Below are 16,872 nucleotides of genomic sequence, written 5' to 3'. Positions count from 1 at the left end.
CCGGAGTTCTAACAGTTGAGCTATAGGGGTAGTTCATTGGTAGAACATAGGGGTTGGCTTCCAGGAAGTCCCCGGATTCAACCCCAGCACATCAAAAGGCAAAACAGCCAACTAACAAACAAACAAATAGTAGCTTTTGTAGGCTAAGGATTTAATCAGATAAAAGATTTTGGGTGCTTTGCTTGACAAACTGTAGACACACTCATTAACTGGTAGTTGTGTGTTGAGGACTGAACCTGGGGCAATCTATCATCGAGCTCAACTTCATCCCGTGCGGTTAGTCTCTAATTTTAAGTTAACAAGCATTTTATTTATCACCGTTTATGTAAACTTTCTCATTTGGACTTCCCATCCATTCAACCCCACTTTCTGTGTATGAATATTTTCCATTATCATTCCAATTCACTGGAAATGCTGCCAGCTAAAACGGCCCAATGTACCGTTCTGGAGTACTCGGCTGCTTTCAGCCCAGTCGAGTACTCCAGACCTGCACGGCCTACTAGGCCGCAGCAGGCCGTCCTCGCCTCTGGGCCGGGCCGCTCAGCGCCATCTTTGAACCTGGAGCCCACGCCTCACTTCCGCTCTTTTCCTTATACCCCGAAGAGCTGTTCCCGACCCTAAAATGGCCTCTAGGAATAAGACACTCCGAAAACACTGCTGTTTTGTTGTATTGGCTGAAAAACATTTTCTTTTTTTTTTTTTTTTTTTTTCTTCTGGGCCTTAAAGACGGTGCTGCAACCAGTTCAAAAACGGCGCAGACAGCTTCACTTCCTCTTTTCGGACTTCCGCTTGCGGTAGCGAAACCCGCAGAGGTCATGTTTCAGAGCGCAGGCGCGAAAGGGTGGGGCCGTCGCCATGGCAATTAGCGCATCGCCCAGGCCTTTTCCGCGGGTTGGAAGCGCCAGAGTTGCTGCGCTGGCTGCTGGCGGGGCTGGCGGCGGGGAGCGGCGGGGACGGCCCGCGCCTCTGCAGGATGAGACCCTGGGCGTGGCGTCTGTGCCGTCTCAGTGGAGGAGTGTGCAGGGCATCCGTGGGGAACCGGTGAGGGCGCGGGCCGGCAGCGCGGGCGGGAAGGTCGGGGAGTAAGCGTTGTGTTTTTGTATTTTAGTGCAAAAACTAACTCACGGGTGCTTTCGCGTTAGACTTTCCCCAGTCTCTGAGGAGAAAAAAAAACAAAAACCCAAAAACCAAAACCAACCAACCAAAACAACAACAACAACAACAGCAAAAGAAACCAGGACAACAAAACTCTTGGGGGTTCCATGTTGTTAAATGACATTAATTTATGTGGTGGAGCATGCATGTGCCACGGCACCTGTGGAGGCTGGAGGATAACTTTGCACAAGTTAGTTATTTCTTTGGACCACGTGGGTCCTGGGAATCTAACGCATGGTGTCATGCTTGGCCACGGGCCTTTTTTGGAAAGTTTTTTTTTTTTTTTTTTTTTTTTTTTTTTTTCTTTTTTGTGAACGGTAGTTTTCTGGCATTTCAGCCTTACTCTGTTTTTTTGCAAGGATCAGACTGCACCTTAAGGGCTAGCTTAAATGGTTTTCGATGTTCCTTTGTCTTTGTTTGCTTTTGTTTTTTGAGACAGGATTTCTCTGTGTAGCTCTGGCTGTCCTGGAACTTGCTCTGGAGACTAGGCTGGCCTTGAACTCAGAAATCCCAGCGGTCTCTCTGCCTCCAGATTGCTGGAATTAAAGGCCTGTGTACCACTGCCCTGCTCTGCTTTTCTAGTGTAATCAGAACACAGATGATGAGGTAAGGAGGAACCTGGTCCTGACTGTGCTGGTGTGTCTGGGCTTCCCGGCGGGAACTTGGAGAGGGCTGGTGTTTCTGGTGTTTCAGGACTACAATAAACCATGTAAGTAGGGAAGGTACTATAATGTCACATGGGTGTGTCATGTTCCTGACAGAGCAGGGACTACTGATGTTGAGTTGTAGAGGTCTCACCGACACCCAGCATTTGAGAAGACTCAAGTGTGAGCACTGACTGACTCTGGAGCCTGGGTCAGCACATTTGTTTGAGGTGTTGGAACGGGCAGGAGAATCCTTGAGGAAAAGGGAGAGTGCTCCCAGGTTAGACCAAAGTAGGGTACTGCAGAACTCAGGGTGTACTAGCTGCTTCTCAGAAGGGAAGACTCCGGTTGTTGACCAGGTGGTCAGTCTGCCTCCTACCCAGCCATGTGGGCCTTCAGTCTCATGCCCTGTTCTGGCCTTCGTTCTCATGCCCTGTTCTGGTCTGGCTTCTAGGCCCTTTTCCGTGCCCTGGGACATGGAAGCCCTTGCAGTGGAAAGCAAGAAGCAGGACTTATAGTGTGCACTGTGGCGTTGTAGCAAGCCTTTGACTTGTGTACTGGCCTCGCAGGATGCTCAAAACAGCTCTTGCTGGCTGAGGAGTTTGGGAGATTCCTAACTGGAAATCATCAGTTTAGTCTAACGTTTCCCCCCTTTAAAGGCTGAACCAGAGTCTCATTAGCTTTCTTGTAGATAGACTTCTAGAGATGACCCTGAGGTAAAAACCCTCCTCACACTGGAGGGAGTATCTCCAGCCCCTGAAGGAGATGCTTACGTTTCTCGTTCGTTGTGTTTTATTCACTGAGGCTTTGCGTGAGAGTGTGTGGGTGGGCATCTGTCTATCATGTGGTTCCTGTGGGTGAAACTCAATTGTCTGGGCTTGGCCATAAGCACCCCTACCTGCTTGATTAGCTGTGAGAATGCAGGAGACAGGAGGACTCAGGCAACTTTTCCTCTTGGTATCGGTGGTTTATATCTAAAATTTAGGAAAAATTGGATTGGCAGAGGAATGGAAGGGCACACAGTAGATCCACTTATAAGTTTAGCACTTGGAGAGCAGAGGCAGGAGAATCAGAGGTTTGAGATCAGCCTGGGCTATCTGAGACCTTGTCTCAAAAACAGGCTAGAGAGATGGCTCAGCAGTTAAGAGCACTAGCTGCTCTCCAGAGGACCCATCGCCCAAATGGTGACTCACAACCATCTAACTCCAGTTCTAGGGGATCTGACGCCCTCCTCTGGTTTCTGCAGGCATCAGGCACATGTGGTGCATAAACCTATGGTGGTCAAAACAACCACGTGTGTAAACAACCACGTGTGTAAAAATAAATAATAATGGGCTGGAGAGATGGTTCAGCGGTTAAGAGCACTGGCTGCTCTTCCAGAGATCCTGAGTTCAATTCCCAGCAACGGTCTCTTCTGGTGTGTCTAAAGACAGCTATAGTGTACTTATATATAAATAAACAAATCTTTAAAAAAAAAAATCAAAAACCGTAAGAAACTTACTTTTGGAGGCCTGGAGAGACAGCTCAGCAGTGAAGAGCGCTCTAGCAAGCAGAGGACCTGGGTTGAGTTCCCGTCCTCTACATGGCTGTTCACAACTGTTTGTAACTCCAGCTCTCGGGGGTCCAGTGACCTCTTCTAGAGTGCTGGAATTAAAGAACATTTAAAGAATTCATTTCGTCATTTCAGTAAACTGTTAAGATGCTTCCAGTCAGCCAGGCAGTGGTGGTGTTCACCTACAGTCGCGGCACTCGGGAGGCAGAGGCAGGAGGATCTTTGAGTTCAAGGCCAGCCTGGTCTACATAGTGAGTTCCAGGGCAGCCAGGGCTACACAGAGAAACCCTGTTTCAAAACACAACAAAATAAGCAGGAGGATGATGTTTCCTGCCTCGTCCCTGTGGGGAAGCTTGTGCTGTAAGTGCCTCTTGCTCTCTGCCAGTTCCTCTGGAGAATCAACATGGGCACATGGTGATGTGTGTCTGCCTTTCAGTAGTGGATTGAAAAAGAAAGCATCGGGCTGGAGAGATGGCTCAGTGGTTAAGAGCACCCGACTGCTCTTCCAGAGGTCCTGAGTTCAATTCCCGGCAACCACATGGTGGCTCACAACCATCTGTAAAGAGATCTGATGCCCTCTTCTGGTGTATCTGAAAACAGCTACAGTGTACTTATATATAATAAATGAATAAATCTAAAAAATAAAAAAAAAAAAGAAAAAGAAAGCATCACATTCAGTTTTTAACTATTTCCGGTGTAAGAGTGTTCTGTCTGTATAGTGTATGAGATTGCGGTACTCTTGGTGGCCAGAAGAGGGTGTCAGATGCCCGGGTCCCAGAGCTGCTTAGAACTGAACTGTCCTGTGGGTTCTGAGAGTCAGTGCCTCCTCTGAAGAGCAGTGTGGGTACTGTTTTTGTTTGTGTGTTTTGTTTTTTCACCTCAGGGTTTTCTCTTTTTAGCCCTGGTTGTCCTGGAACTTGCTCTGTAGACCAGGTTGGTTTTGTTTTGTTTTTTGGTTTTTATTTTTTGTTTTTTTTTTTGAGATAGGGCCTCCCATGTACCCCTAGCTGGTCTTGGACATCACAGAGATCCACCGTGCCTGGTTTCTTTCTCAACATAGACTCATCTGCCCACAGGAGGAAGGGTTTCTGATTTTTAGCGTTAGATTGGGTTTGGGGTACAGGCTCTTACTAGGGGTTGGGCCTTGCGTTTGTTTCTTAGCGAGTGTGTTAGTCCTTGTGGGAGATGCCATCACTAATGAAAGTGGCTGCTCCCTTGGAGGTGCTTTGGAGTACCTGTCCGTGCAATGGTTGGAGCCACTGGGATGCCCTGGAGGTACGCACAGCCTGCAGCCTGCTGTGACCCTGGACAGCAGGTGTGTGGTGTGACCTGGGAATCCCGTTTTATGCTGAGCCATAACTAAGTACTAAGAGGTGTATCCTATAAGGAGAAGGTGGGTTGGTGGCCAGGTATGGTAGCTGGTGTCTACTGATTCCATGGTGGGTGCAGTGCAGATGCTGAAAAACAGGACATGGAGGGGTGGAGTCAGGTGTTCAAGGCCAGCCTTGGCAACATAGTGAGTTCTCGATTAGCCTGAATTCCATGAGTTCTGCCTCAAAAGATTTGTGGGAAAAGGATAGTTGTCAAATAACCATGTACCAGGCAGCCCACGGAGAGTGTGGCTCAGTAGGTAGGGAGCTCTCCCTGCTCCTGAAGAGGACTCAGCACCCGTGTGGCAGCTCACAGCAGACCTTGAACAACCATTGTCTTCTGGCTCCAGGACACCATGCACACATGGTGTAGGCAAAACACACACACATATAAAATAAACCAATCTTGCACATGTGCATCATCTTTAAAGACGCCTAGCGCATGTGTATCTTTTTTGAGACCAGATCTTGATATTCTGCTCAGGCTTCCCAAACTCTTGGGGTTCATGTGACCTCCTGCCTCAGTCTCCTGCACAGCTAGCTGCTCCACCATGACCTTTCATTTATTTTTATTTTATGTTTTTATTTTTAAGATTGTTACACTGGGGGCTGGGGATTTAGCTCAGTGGTAGAAGCGCTTACCTAGGAAGCACAAGGCCCTGGGTTCGGTCCCCAGCTCCGAAAAAAAAGAACCAAAAAAAAAAAAAAAGATTGTTACACTGTGTGTGTGTGTGTGTGTGTGTGTGTGTGTGTGTGTGTGTGTCACTAGTGTAAATGCCACAGTGCTCGTGTCTGGAAGGACTTGGGAGTCAGCTCTTCTCCTGCCACTGTGTAGGGCCTGGGGGTCAGGCTCAGTGGTGAGCATTCAGCTGGCCCCACCCCTGCTCTTTCTGTTTGTCTGTTTGCTTGCTTTGAATTTTTTTTTTTTTTTTGGTTCTTTTTTTTTTGGAGCTGGGGATCGAACCCAGGGCCTTGAGCTTCCTAGGCAAGTGCTCTACCACTGAGCTAAATCCCCAACCCCGCTTGCTTTGAATTTTTAAGACAGGGTTTCTCTGTGCGTTCTTCTCTGTCCTGGATCTCCCTCTGTAGACCAGGCTGGCCTCAAACTCAGAGCTTGCGGCCTCTGCCTCCAGCGCCCTGGGATTGAGCATGCGCCATCACCTGGCCCCACCCTGGTCTTCTAAGGTGTGCAGATAAGTGATGTTGAGTTGCATTCAGGTGCACACTCAGCTCCAGGACACTTTCCTCCTCAGTGGACGCTTAGCTCTTTGGTGTTGGTGGTGATTTTCCACCTCTAGTTGTACCCAGGAAATATGAGCTGAACAATTGCTGTTTTTACATCCCATGGGTTGCAGGGTAGGCCCCCACTGCATGTCTCCTGCTAACTGGAATGAATGTTTGGGTACCCTCCTCCCCTGGCCTGCTGTCTGGGGTGTGTCTGTGTATCACGGCACATGGCGCCCTCTCCTGGAGCCTGTGCCTTTAAGTAAACCTGTGACTCATCCTCCTACCACCCCAGCCTTAGTGCTAGGCTGACAGGCATGCTGCCATGCCTGGACGTTGTTGCTCAAACTCATGACAATCCTCCAGCCTCCACCTCCTGAGTGCTGGGATTAAGGTGTTCCTAGATCCTCTTTAAGGCCGTGTGACCAGACACAGATTAACCAGAGACGTAGCAGTTACTACAGCTCTGCCCCCAGCCTGGCTGCGCCCTGGAGTCCAGGTCTCTTGAAGCTGTTTGCTGCAGAAGCTCTCACAGCCGAGTGGGAGTGTAGCTCACTTGGTAGAGTCTTTGTCTAGTATGGGGGAAGCTGGTGGGTCAGTGTAGGACATATACCTACAGTTCAGGGAGAAATAGGAGGGTCGGAAGGTGAAGGTCATCCTGGGGTGCTCGAGACCCTGCTGTGGGGGAAGCAGCACTTGTGCATCGGGGTGGCACCCAGTTTATGTACAATGTACTCCAGAGGCATGGCTGCTGGATCTGCATTGCTCAGTGCTCTTAAGAGGTCTTATATGTCCTTAACACGGGATCGGATAGGTGTGTGTCTGCTAGACTGCTCTCACATTGCGTGTCTGTCAGCAAGTGTCCACACAGGCCTTGGAAGGGAACAGTCATAGATAGGGTGTGTGGGGGTAGAGGAAACCCAAGGGCCTGGATAAGCCAAGGGTCTTTGGTGGCCTCTTGTGCATTAAGACCAGGTGAATAGGTTTGATCAGAAAAGAGGGTGAAGGGGCTGGGTTTGTGACTTTGTGCTTTATTCCAATATATGTGTACACACACACACACACACACGTCAGTATTTTTAATTTAAAATCTTTTTTTTGTTTTTTTCATATAACATATTCTGATCATGGTCCCCTCCCCAAACTCCTCCCAAATCCTCCCCCCATTTAAATCCACACCCTTTCTTTTTCCACTGAAAACAAGCAACTGAAAAACAGACAAACCAGAAAGAACAAAACAAACAAACAAGCAAACAGGAAAAAAAAGCCAAACAATTTAAAGAAACCTCCGAGCTTCCTGGCTGGGTTTAAACTTGCCCTGTAGCCAAGGACGAGGGTGTGACCCGGCCTGCCTCTACTTTCCACGTGGCCGAGTAGATCATATTTTCTGTTCTTGGTTTTCTTTCTTTTTTAGACAGAGTAGCTCTGGATATCCTGGAACTTGCTATGTAGACCAGCCTGGCCTTGTCTTCCCGCCTCTGTCTTAGCTTCTGCCTCCTGAGTCCTGAACACCATGGTTACCATAGCACCTCCGGCCACAGAGAGGCTTTGGCTCTGTCTGCCTGTGTTGATGCTGTTGAGCCCCGGCTTACCCTAGGTCTAGCACAGCTTGACTTGCCTATGGTCAGGCTGTGTGTCAGAGCTGGTGCCCTCACGGCTTGTCGGGGGCTGCTGTCCTGGCTAGGCCAGCAGCTGCTTCTCTGAACCATCAGGACATTTCCTCAATCAAGCCAAGTTCTAGGCCGGAACAGTGAGTTGGACAGGCCCAGAGATCCCTTTACAGCAGTGGTTCTCAACCCTCCTAATACTAAAACCCTTTAATACATGTCCTCATGCTGCAGTAACCCCCAACCATAAAATTATTTCATTGCTGCTTCACAATTGTAATTTTGCTACTGTTGTGCATTATAACATAAATATTATAGCATATTTGATATGCTGTGTATCCAGTATATGCTCTCAGGGGGCCCAGACCACAGGTTGAGAGCCTCTGCTTTAGAATGAGCTAACTATCCGGCGCCCCAGCCCCTGTATTGGCTCAACCTTGACAGTAAGTAGCAGACACCAGCCCAAACAGCTCATGGCAGACTGTGGTGTGCCTCAAGACTCCACATGGAGCAGGCATCCGGTTCTGAGAGGCAGAAATTGGAATCTGCAGTCCTTATTTTGGGCTGTATGTGTGCATTTTTTTTTTTTTTTTTAATCCGGAGCTGGGGACCGAACCCAGGGCCTTGCGCTCTACTACTGAGCTAAATCCCCAACCTCTGTGTGCATGGTTTTATGTGTATGAGTGCTCATGTGCTCATGTGTGGCGCCCACAGGAGCCTTCCAAGTTCTGAGACCACAGGTAGGAGCCATCAATGTGTTTGGCACCAGCCTGCCTCTACATGAGGCTTTGCTTTGTCCCTTTTGCTTGCTGTAGGACTGTCTCCAGCAGCTTCCACACAGCAGCTCCTGATGGATTCTCCCTCACTGGCAAGGCCTTTTCTATGTCCCACATGGCTGGCTGTCCTGCCAGAGCCAACCCCCTTAGCACTGGGGTCTTCATCTTTTCTCTTCTCTGTTTGTGTGCCTGGTACCAATCAGGATCAGGGCGTGTGTGTGTGTGTGCGTGTGCGTGTGCGTGTGTGTGTGCGTGTGTGCGTGCGTGTGCGCGTGTACGTGCGTGTGTGTGTGCGTGCGTGTGTGCGTGCGTGTGCGTGCATGTGCGTGTGTGTGCGCGTGCGTGTGTGCACGTGCACATCTGCTCCCCAAACACCATGAGAAGTACCGGGCATGCAGAAATGGTGAAATGGGACCTTGTGTTGGAGGGAACAGCCAGTTTGTCACCTGGGAATTTTGAGCAAGTATGAAGCTGACAGTACACACAGCTGGCTGCCAGGGACAGTGTGGTCCTATAGGGGCTGCATGTGCAGAGCCTTGGTGGGAGGCAGAGGTCTGGGCCTTTCCCCAAGAGCCTCTTGGTAGACAAGATGATCACAAAGGTGGCTGTGGCTCTGGTCTGATCTGTGCCTGCAGCTTTCCCCCAGGTTGGCCCTGTGCATAGCTGCAGGGAGGAGGCAAAGCTATGGTGGTTACCTTTCTCCCCGCTGGATGTCATGAATCCCTGTCTGAAAGAAAGACAATTATTTTGGTTAAAGTTTGTTTCTTTGTCAACTTGACACAAGCTAGGGTCATTTGTAAAGAGGGAACTCAATTGCAAAAATACCTATATCACATTGGCGTTTTCTTGATGATGCCCAGCCACGGGGAGCAAAGTGGGGAGCTAAGCAAGCCTTGGGGAACAAGTCAATGAGCAGCATTCCTCCATGGTCTCTGCTTCAGTCAGTTCCTGTCTCCAGGCAGGAATCTGCCTGGAAACAGGAAGTCTTGCTTTGACGATGATGAAATCTAACTGTAAGCCAAATAAACTCTTTTCTCCCCAAGTTGATTTTGGTTACTGTTTTATCATGGCAACGGAGAGCAAGCTAGGACTGTAGACCAGGCTGGTCTCAAACCCACAGAGCTCAGTCTGCTTCTGCCTCCTAGGTGCTGGCACTAAAGGCGAGCATCACCACATAGACGATGCCGTATGTGCTCTTAAACCACGAAGCCATCACAACTGTGTGTTTGCACAGAAGCGTGCAAGTCAGGAGTTAGTTCTTTGGGAATTGAACCCAGGTCATTGGACTTGGTGATAGCACTGAGCCATTTTACTGGCCCATGACCCTGGTTTTAATCTCCTTCCAGAAAAGTTGCCAGACAGCGGGCATTGCCACCGCAGAGGCGTCTGCGCAGGCCCGGACACATGCAGATGCCCAGGTGCAGACAGAGGCTCCCGAGGAGCCAGCGGCTGTGGCTCCTGTGTCCCAGTACGACACCCTCAGACTCGCAGCCTTTCTCCGGAGGGTGGAGGCCATGGTCGTCCGGGAGCTGAACAACAACTGGCAGAGCCATGCCTTCGATGGCTATGAGGTCAACTGGACTGAGCAGCAGCAGACGGTAAGACCTGGGCTGCTGGCTTGGGAGTGCCCCTCTGAGGCTTCAGCGTCTCCTTAGAGTGTTGCTTTGCTCCCCCTGAGGGACGTCGTACTAGCACCAGCCAGTACACCAGTGCGGAGCGAGTAGAGCCAACTCACCCTGGGAGGAGGTGGCCCTCTTGGGGAAGCCAGTGACTGTAACAAAACCGCGTGGCTGAAGAGGTGTGGGGTTGTCGCCAGGGCAGCCTGACACTAGCCTGGCACCATCCTAGGTATTATGACCTGCTGTGGTTTCTTCTCTCAGGGCAACTGTAGCCCTACTATCTCCACTTTATAGATGAGGCCTGCGAAGGTACAGTGCCTCGCCCAGGGCTGCACAGCTGAGTTATCTGAGCTGGAACCTGAACCCTGCACTGTGTGGTAAAGGCAACGTCTGTGTCTTGGCATTTGCGCCTTCGAGGCACAGCTCCAGGCTGTCCCTTGTGGACCTGGGAGTTCAGTTGGATTGACAGCTGAGAGTCAACCCTGCTTCTCAGTGGCCTCAATCACCTCTCCCTCTCCAGTGTATTGTTACAGAGATAATTTAACGTTGATTTTTGTGCTGCATTTGGAAACCAGGGCATGTGCATGATGAATGCCCACTCCATCACCACGCCCTGCCCTATAGCTAGACCTGCCTGCCTGCCTGCCTGCCTGCCTGCGGACCTTGAACTGTTGCCTTTCCCCACCGAGTACTGAGGTGGTAGGCAGACAGCACCACACCTGTTTCTGCAGTGTGAGGCTTGAACTCAGGAACTAAAAATCAGGAGCATTTATGTGCCTGGCATGATGGTATCCATTTTATTCCAGACTCAGGAGGCTAGGGACCTTTTCTCAGAAACAGACAATAGCCAAAAAGCCCAACCAGCTAAACAAACAAAAAACAAACAAAAACCCAGCCTTTTTTTTTTTTTAATTTTTAATTTTTTTTATTATTATGTGGTAAGCTGGAAGCCAGCTTTTTTTTTTCGGAGCTGGGGACCAAACCCAGGGCCTTGTGCTTGCTAGGCAAGCGCTCTACCACTGAGCTAAATCCCCAACCCAAACCCAGCCATTTTTAAAAAGATCCACAAGATGACAAGGAATATTTACTGTTCTTGTCATTCCTCTTGTTAGTGTGACAGTCACCCAAGTGCACTACCTTAGCTGTAGGGTGGGGGTGGTTTTTGTTTTTTTGTGTTTTTTTTTTTTTTCTTTTTTCTTTTTTTTTTTTTTCGGAGCTGGGGACCGAACCCAGGGCCTTGAGCTTCCTAGGTAAGCGCTCTACCACTGAGCTAAATCCCCAGCCCCTTTTTTGTGTTTTTTATTTTTGAGACAGGGTTTATGTGTGTGGTCCTGGAACTCAGAGATCTCCCTGTCTCTGCCTTCTAAATGCTAGGATTAAATGCGTGTACCTCCACTGCCTGGCTTTTTTTTTTTTGGTTCTTTTTTTTTTCAGAGCTGGGGATCGAACCCAGGGCCTTGTGCTTCCTAGGCAAGCGCTCTACCACTGAGCTAAATCCCCAACCCCTAATTTCTTTTAATATGTGTGTGTGTGTGTCTGTCTCTGAGGGTTTGTACCTGTGAGTATGGAGGTCAGAAAGGGTGTCTATCTGTCTTTTTTTTTTTTTTAATTGGTTTTTCAAGATAGGAAACTCACTCTGTAGACCAGGCTGGCCTTGAAGTCACAGAGATCCCCCTGCCTCCGCCTCTGGAGATGGAGCCATCGGCACTGTATTTTATTTCTATGTTTTGGTTTACTTATTTTGACAGTTTAAATAGAAATTTATTTAGCAAAGTGTATGTTCCAAAGACTGGCTGCAGTGGGCTGCCCCAAAGCAGAGTGCCTTTTAAAAACAAAGGACAAGCTGGGGATTTAGCTCAGTGGTAGAGCGCTTACCTAGGAAGCACAAGGCCCTGGGTTCGGTCCCCAGCTCCGAAAAAAAGAACCAAAAAAAAAAAAACAAAGGACAAAACTAAAAGTACGATTTTACTATGTAGCTCTGGCTAGCCTGGAACTCATTATGCAGACAGGTTGGCCATGAACTCAGAGATTCACTTACCTATGTAGCCCAGGCTAACCTCATGGATGGCACCTGCCTCAGCCTGAGTACTGGATTGCAGACAGGCATCACCACACTGTGGGCCCGTGTCCCTTGGTTCTCTATCTCTATGAATGGGACTGCTGCTTTGTGGCCTTTGGGGGCTCAGCTGCAGTCCCACAGCCTTGCACACCCCTGGCAGTGGGCTTGTGTTTCTGAAGGCTTGTGTAGGGATGGTTCTTGTCTTGGCCAATCATGAAGTCAGGAGGTGTGGAGCTTTCCATGGAATTTCAGTTCTCTGCTTTTGTGCCTCTCTCTCTAGGGTCTGCTGATGCTCTCACCTGCTGAGAAAGACTCCCCAGGCTTGATTTTGGGGAACAGGGAGTGGAGCCAGACATGTTGGCACATACCTGTCACCCCAGTACCCTGAGGCTAGCACTGAGACACTGAAAAGCTTTTCCACCACTGGTGTGTTAGAATCCATAATAAAATTGGCCTGCTGGCCTTTGGTAGGTGTGCAGGCCAGTGGCATTTAATGCTCTCCCTGTGTACAGCCATTACCACCTTCTAGCTTTCACCCCACATGTGAGCTTGGAACCTGTCTCAGCTGTGATTTTTCAGGCCCCCATCCAAGGTTCTGGAAGTGTAGGCTGTATGTTTTCTGCCTTTGGGGGAAGAGGTTTACACAAGGTCTTGTTAAGTAGCCTTGGTCAGCTTGGTACTTAGTGTTTAGGCTGGCCTAGAACTCATGATGATCCTCTTGCCTCCGCCTTCCAAGTGCTGGGATTAGAGGGCTGGGGCCCAAGCCAGAGTAGTTTGCAGTTTCCTCTGGACTGATAGTGGGTATGGGCAGCTTTTATTTTAGGTCTTGGGCTGCCTGGGCCTGGGTGTGGCTTTCCTATGCTGCCTTGAGGCTACCTACTAGTCCAGGAGTCCCAACCGTCCTGATGCTGTGGCCCTTTAAAACAGCTCTTCATGTCGTGACCCCTAACCATAGTTACTTTTGTTGCTATTTCCTAACTGTAGTTTTACTACTGTTAAGATTCATACTGTAAAACACCTGTACTTTCCAATGGTCTTAGTGGCCCCTGTGAAAAGGGTTGTGACCTACAGGTTGAGGATCCCTTTCTAGGTGGATTTAGTGCTTAGGGCCAGGAATGGCCTGTCTCTGCAGGTGTCCTGTCTGCACACCCTGGGCTACCCCCCAGCCCAAGGGCAGGGTCTGCATGTGACTGGCATTTCCTGGAACACCACAGGCTCTGTGCTGGCCTGCGCCTATGGTCGGTGAGTGACAACTGGGGAGGTTGGGAAGTGATGGATCCGAAGCCTTGTTTAGGCTTCTGTTTCAGAGCTGCAGGGTAAAGAGCAGAGGAGGTACTGAGAGCCCATGCCGCTAGGCCCATTCCCCCTACCCGGCAGTGAGGCCTGAGTTGGGCTTACCTTGGTCACCAGCCCTTATTCTGGCTTCTGTCGCTGGATGTTCCGTGGTCTCCATTCACCATGTATGGACACACACTCCGGGGCTGTGAACACTTTTCTCTGCCATAGCGGGGGTTCTCACTGTGTAGCTCACAGTGGCATTGATCTCTTTATTTTCCAGCTTTCTAAGTGCTGGAGTTACAGGTGTCTTCTGCACATAGTCAGCTATCCCCCAGGTCAAGGGCAGGGTCTGCATGTGTCTGCCATTTTTTGGAACACCCAGGGTATGAAGACAGGCCACCTACAGTGACATTGTGTTTGGCTTAGGGACTCTTTTTTAGAGAACATTGTGCCCTTTTGAATGCCACAGGGGAATGTATGACATATACCCATAGTACAGTCTGGGTGTGAAGGGGACACAGGCTAATTTGGGGAGTGGTTAGTGGGGCAGAGGTAGAGGAGGGGACTAGAGCCCCATAGGTCACTTAGGCATGTCCTTATGCAGGCTAGACGATGGAGACTGGGGTACACTCAAGTCCTATGTGTGCACCTGGAACCTGGACCGCCAAGGCCTGAACCCCCATCAGCCATCAGTAGTGGTGGAGGTGCCCAGTGCTGTCATGTGCCTGGCCTTTCATCCCATACAGCCCTCCCACATTGCAGGTGAGCGCCTAGCCCTTCGCAGCCTCCTCTTTTCCCAAGGCTCTTTCTTAACTGCAGGCAGCCAGGAAGCATTTTGCTGGACTGTCAGCTTCTGACCAGGGCACGCCACTTGGTAGAAAGTGAGGTTGCCATGGCCCTTGGGTTGTCTACAGCTGGGGGATAATCTGCCGTGTGTCCCTGTGAGGGTTGTGGGGCTTGGAGGAAGGAGTTGTTTGGAAGGGGCTGAGTCTGGCTGTACTGGAGGGAGGGTGAGAAAACAGGATGGAGAGGGGGGCTGTTCTCAGTGTTAACAGCAGATGTGCCTGCTGGAGGGGTAGGGTTCTGGGCATGGGCCTCAGCTGTCTGTGGGGATGGCTCCTGGGCTGCAGCAAGGAAGGCCCAGGAATTAGGATTTGTCCTTGCAGGAAATCAGAAGAGGCCTTTGGCCTGGCTACCTGGGATGGAAGGCGGGTGTGGCTGAGCTAATGCTTCCTTCATCCTCATAGGGGGGCTGTACAGTGGTGAAGTGCTGGTGTGGGACATGAGCCGACCTGAGGACCCACTGCTTTGGCGTACAGGTCTGACAGATGACACTCACACAGACCCAGTGTATCAGGTCAGGAGGCTGGTGGGTGGAGCAGGAAGTCACTCCCCATTCCCTTGGCACGGGTAGTGATGGTGGTCACGGTGGGTTGTGGCATCAGCTGCTCCAGAGTTGGTTACCAGGGAGTTGGAGGTTGGACAGCTGCCTGGGCGTTCTTGCAGCTCCATTCTGAGCGGGCTCTTCCACCAGTTGTCCTCTAGGGCACAGGCTTCTTCCCCAGCCTCCTACACGGGTGGCCTGAGCCTGCTGTCCTGGGGGCTGGCATAGTGGCCTGGGGGAAGGGCTCTGAGATTCCCCTAGAATTCTTTACCCTTACAAGGAACAGCTGGGGGGGGGGGGTGAGGCTGACCCTGGGATGCTCCCCTCTATTCTGCTTCTCAGGTGCTATGGTTGCCGGAACCCCGGCATAGCCACCGCTTCCAGGTCCTGAGTGCGGCCACGGATGGGAGGGTGCTGCTCTGGAGGGGCAGTGGGGCTGGCCAGCTGCGCCTCTCCAAGGGCTTTGCCCTGGCTGTGCAGCAGCTGCCCCGGAGCACCAAGCTGAAGAAGGTGAGGCTCCTGGGCCTCGGGATGCATACCTGTGCTCTTCCCCCTGCCCACTGGCTGCCAGGACTTATCATTGACACCGCTTTTCCACAGCCTCCCCGAGGAGAGACTGAGGTGGGGGTGACATCGGTGGCCTTCTCCAGCTTTGACTCCAGCCTTTTCGTTCTGGGCACAGAAGGTGGCTTCCCCCTCAAGTGCTCCCTGGCAGCGGAAGCAGCTGCTCTCACTCGGATGCCCAGCTCCGTGCCACTTAGGGCCCCGGTGCAGTTCACCTTCTCTCCCCATGGTGGCCCTGTGTACTCTGTGAGCTGCTCCCCTTTTCACAGGTAGGGGCGCCAGCCTGGACTTGCCACTCAGGCACAGGGAAGGCCACCCCGCCCCAAGCTGTCACCACCACGGGAAGTTCCCTTGGCCTCCAAATCTGAGACAGGTCTAAAAAAGGGACAAGCCCTGGAACCAACCACCAAATTGCAAAGAATCAGAATGTCACTGTTGACAAGCCGGTCTTTCTTTCTGCACGGTCTAGGAATCTCTTCCTGAGTGCTGGGACCGATGGCCACGTCCACCTGTACTCCATGCTGCAGGCCCAGCCTCTCACCTCACTGCAGCTCTCTCACAAGTACCTGTTTGCTGTGCGCTGGTCCCCTGTGCGCCCCTTGGTTTTTGCTGCTGCTTCTGGGGAAGGTAGGCACGGTCCATACAACCTGCCTTTAAGTGCAGAAGTCAGGGGGTTAGGATAGGTATTGTTCAGGCCCCTGGCGCTCATCCTGAGGTGCATGGGAAAAGCTGTGGTTTCTATTTTCTGAACCTGTCTCCCTCCCTGCAGGTGATGTACAACTGTTTGACCTCCAGAAAAGCTCACAGAAACCCACAGTTTCCATAACACAAACCCAGGATGGAAGTCCTGTCTACTGTCTTGAGTTTAACAGCCAGCAGACGCAGCTCTTGGCTGCTGGCGATGCTAAGGGCGTGGTCAAAGTGTGGCAGCTGAGCACAGCCTTCACGGAACAAGGACCCCGAGAGGCCGAGGACTTGGACCAGCTGGAAGCTGAAATCGCTACCTGAGAGCCTGGAGGAGCAGCAGGGTGGGGTGTCTCCTGCGGCCACTGGGGCTGGCTGAGTGCTAAGCAGGATAAAGAGGAGCAAAGCCTGTAGGGAGAATTGAGTCCTTTATTTTGTCTTGTACATGAAAACAGGATTTGGGAAGGAAACAGGGGGACTAGCCAGCTGCTTTGATTTAAGTGGGAATGAGGGCAGCCGGCTCAAACAGGGTCGGGTCCCACAGCAACAAGGTGATTGTGACTGGAAGTAAGCGGTTTACTGAAGCACCATTTTCTACTAAGTCTTACCCCAAGCTAAGCAGGCTATGGTTACACTGGAAAGTAGCGCTGTCTGGAATATTGTCCTTGAAAGCAGAGGGAGTGACATGCAGCAAAGGTGACAGATAGCAGGGCAAGCATGTGGGTCAGGCTGTCTGGAAGCCAAGAGGATTGATCAATTCACAAAGAGAGAGCGGGTGAACTCCACGTAGTCGAAGGCAGTTGGAAGTTCGCGGCCCTTGCCATCCACATAGGGCTTCATGTGGGAGACACAGTAGTCAGCTTGTTCCCGGGTCAGGTTCTGGTGGGGAGATGATGGTACAGTCACGGTCAGATCCACCAGGGCTGACCTTAGGTGCCCACAGGGAAGGAGTTGCC

At 50.9% G+C, this 16,872-nt stretch overlaps 2 protein-coding genes and 1 long non-coding RNA gene across 15 annotated transcripts in view; 1 reads left to right on the top strand and 2 right to left on the bottom strand.

Annotated features, from left to right (window-relative positions):
- The first annotated feature begins 233 nt into the window (after positions 1-233).
- On the top strand, positions 234-16,336 carry Dync2i2 (dynein 2 intermediate chain 2). Of its 2 annotated transcripts, NM_001005542.2 has the most exon segments (10): positions 234-276; positions 727-1,041; positions 9,675-9,926; positions 13,139-13,248; positions 13,889-14,046; positions 14,532-14,641; positions 15,011-15,178; positions 15,269-15,501; positions 15,702-15,859; positions 16,002-16,336. In NM_001005542.2, coding segments are annotated over 9 exon segments (1,614 nt in total). In that variant the 5' UTR covers positions 234-276; positions 727-855; the 3' UTR covers positions 16,241-16,336.
- On the bottom strand, positions 10,845-13,890 carry LOC147995409 (uncharacterized). Its single transcript, XR_015684219.1, has 3 exons — positions 13,405-13,890; positions 11,895-13,315; positions 10,845-11,790 (listed from the first exon to the last, which is right to left on the bottom strand). It is a non-coding gene; the product is annotated as an uncharacterized LOC147995409 (long non-coding RNA).
- The window catches only part of Sptan1 (spectrin, alpha, non-erythrocytic 1), a 64,540-nt gene continuing 63,995 nt past the window's right edge, over positions 16,328-16,872 (bottom strand). For 11 of the 12 annotated variants that reach the window (XR_015683394.1, XR_015683395.1, XR_015683396.1 and 8 more), the window contains one exon: positions 16,328-16,795. Coding sequence is in view for 8 of the 12 variants with exons in the window: in XM_087654241.1 (XP_087510367.1) it covers positions 16,670-16,795 (126 nt within the window). In the remaining 4 variants the exon portion in view is untranslated. 12 annotated transcript variants of the gene reach the window in all.

This window comes from Rattus norvegicus, chromosome 3 (genome assembly GCF_021556685.1).
Source record: "Rattus norvegicus strain SHRSP/BbbUtx chromosome 3, alternate assembly SHRSP_T2T, whole genome shotgun sequence".
NCBI classification, from domain to species: Eukaryota; Metazoa; Chordata; class Mammalia; order Rodentia; family Muridae; genus Rattus; species Rattus norvegicus.
The sequence above is the reverse complement of the archived record's forward strand: the minus strand, read 5'-3'. Positions and strand labels throughout refer to the sequence as shown.

What these genes read in the sequence shown, in the direction of transcription:
- Dync2i2 (XM_087651303.1), top strand. Translation starts at nt 9,843, where the DNA reads ATGGTCGTCCGGGAGCTGAACAACAACTGGCAGAGCCATGCCTTCGAT. An exon ending in AGCTGCTCCCCTTTTCACAG is followed by an intron (nt 15,502 to 15,701) that starts GTAGGGGCGCCA and finishes TGCACGGTCTAG; the next exon opens with GAATCTCTTCCTGAGTGCTG. An exon ending in TGCTGCTGCTTCTGGGGAAG is followed by an intron (nt 15,860 to 16,001) that starts GTAGGCACGGTC and finishes CCCTCCCTGCAG; the next exon opens with GTGATGTACAACTGTTTGAC.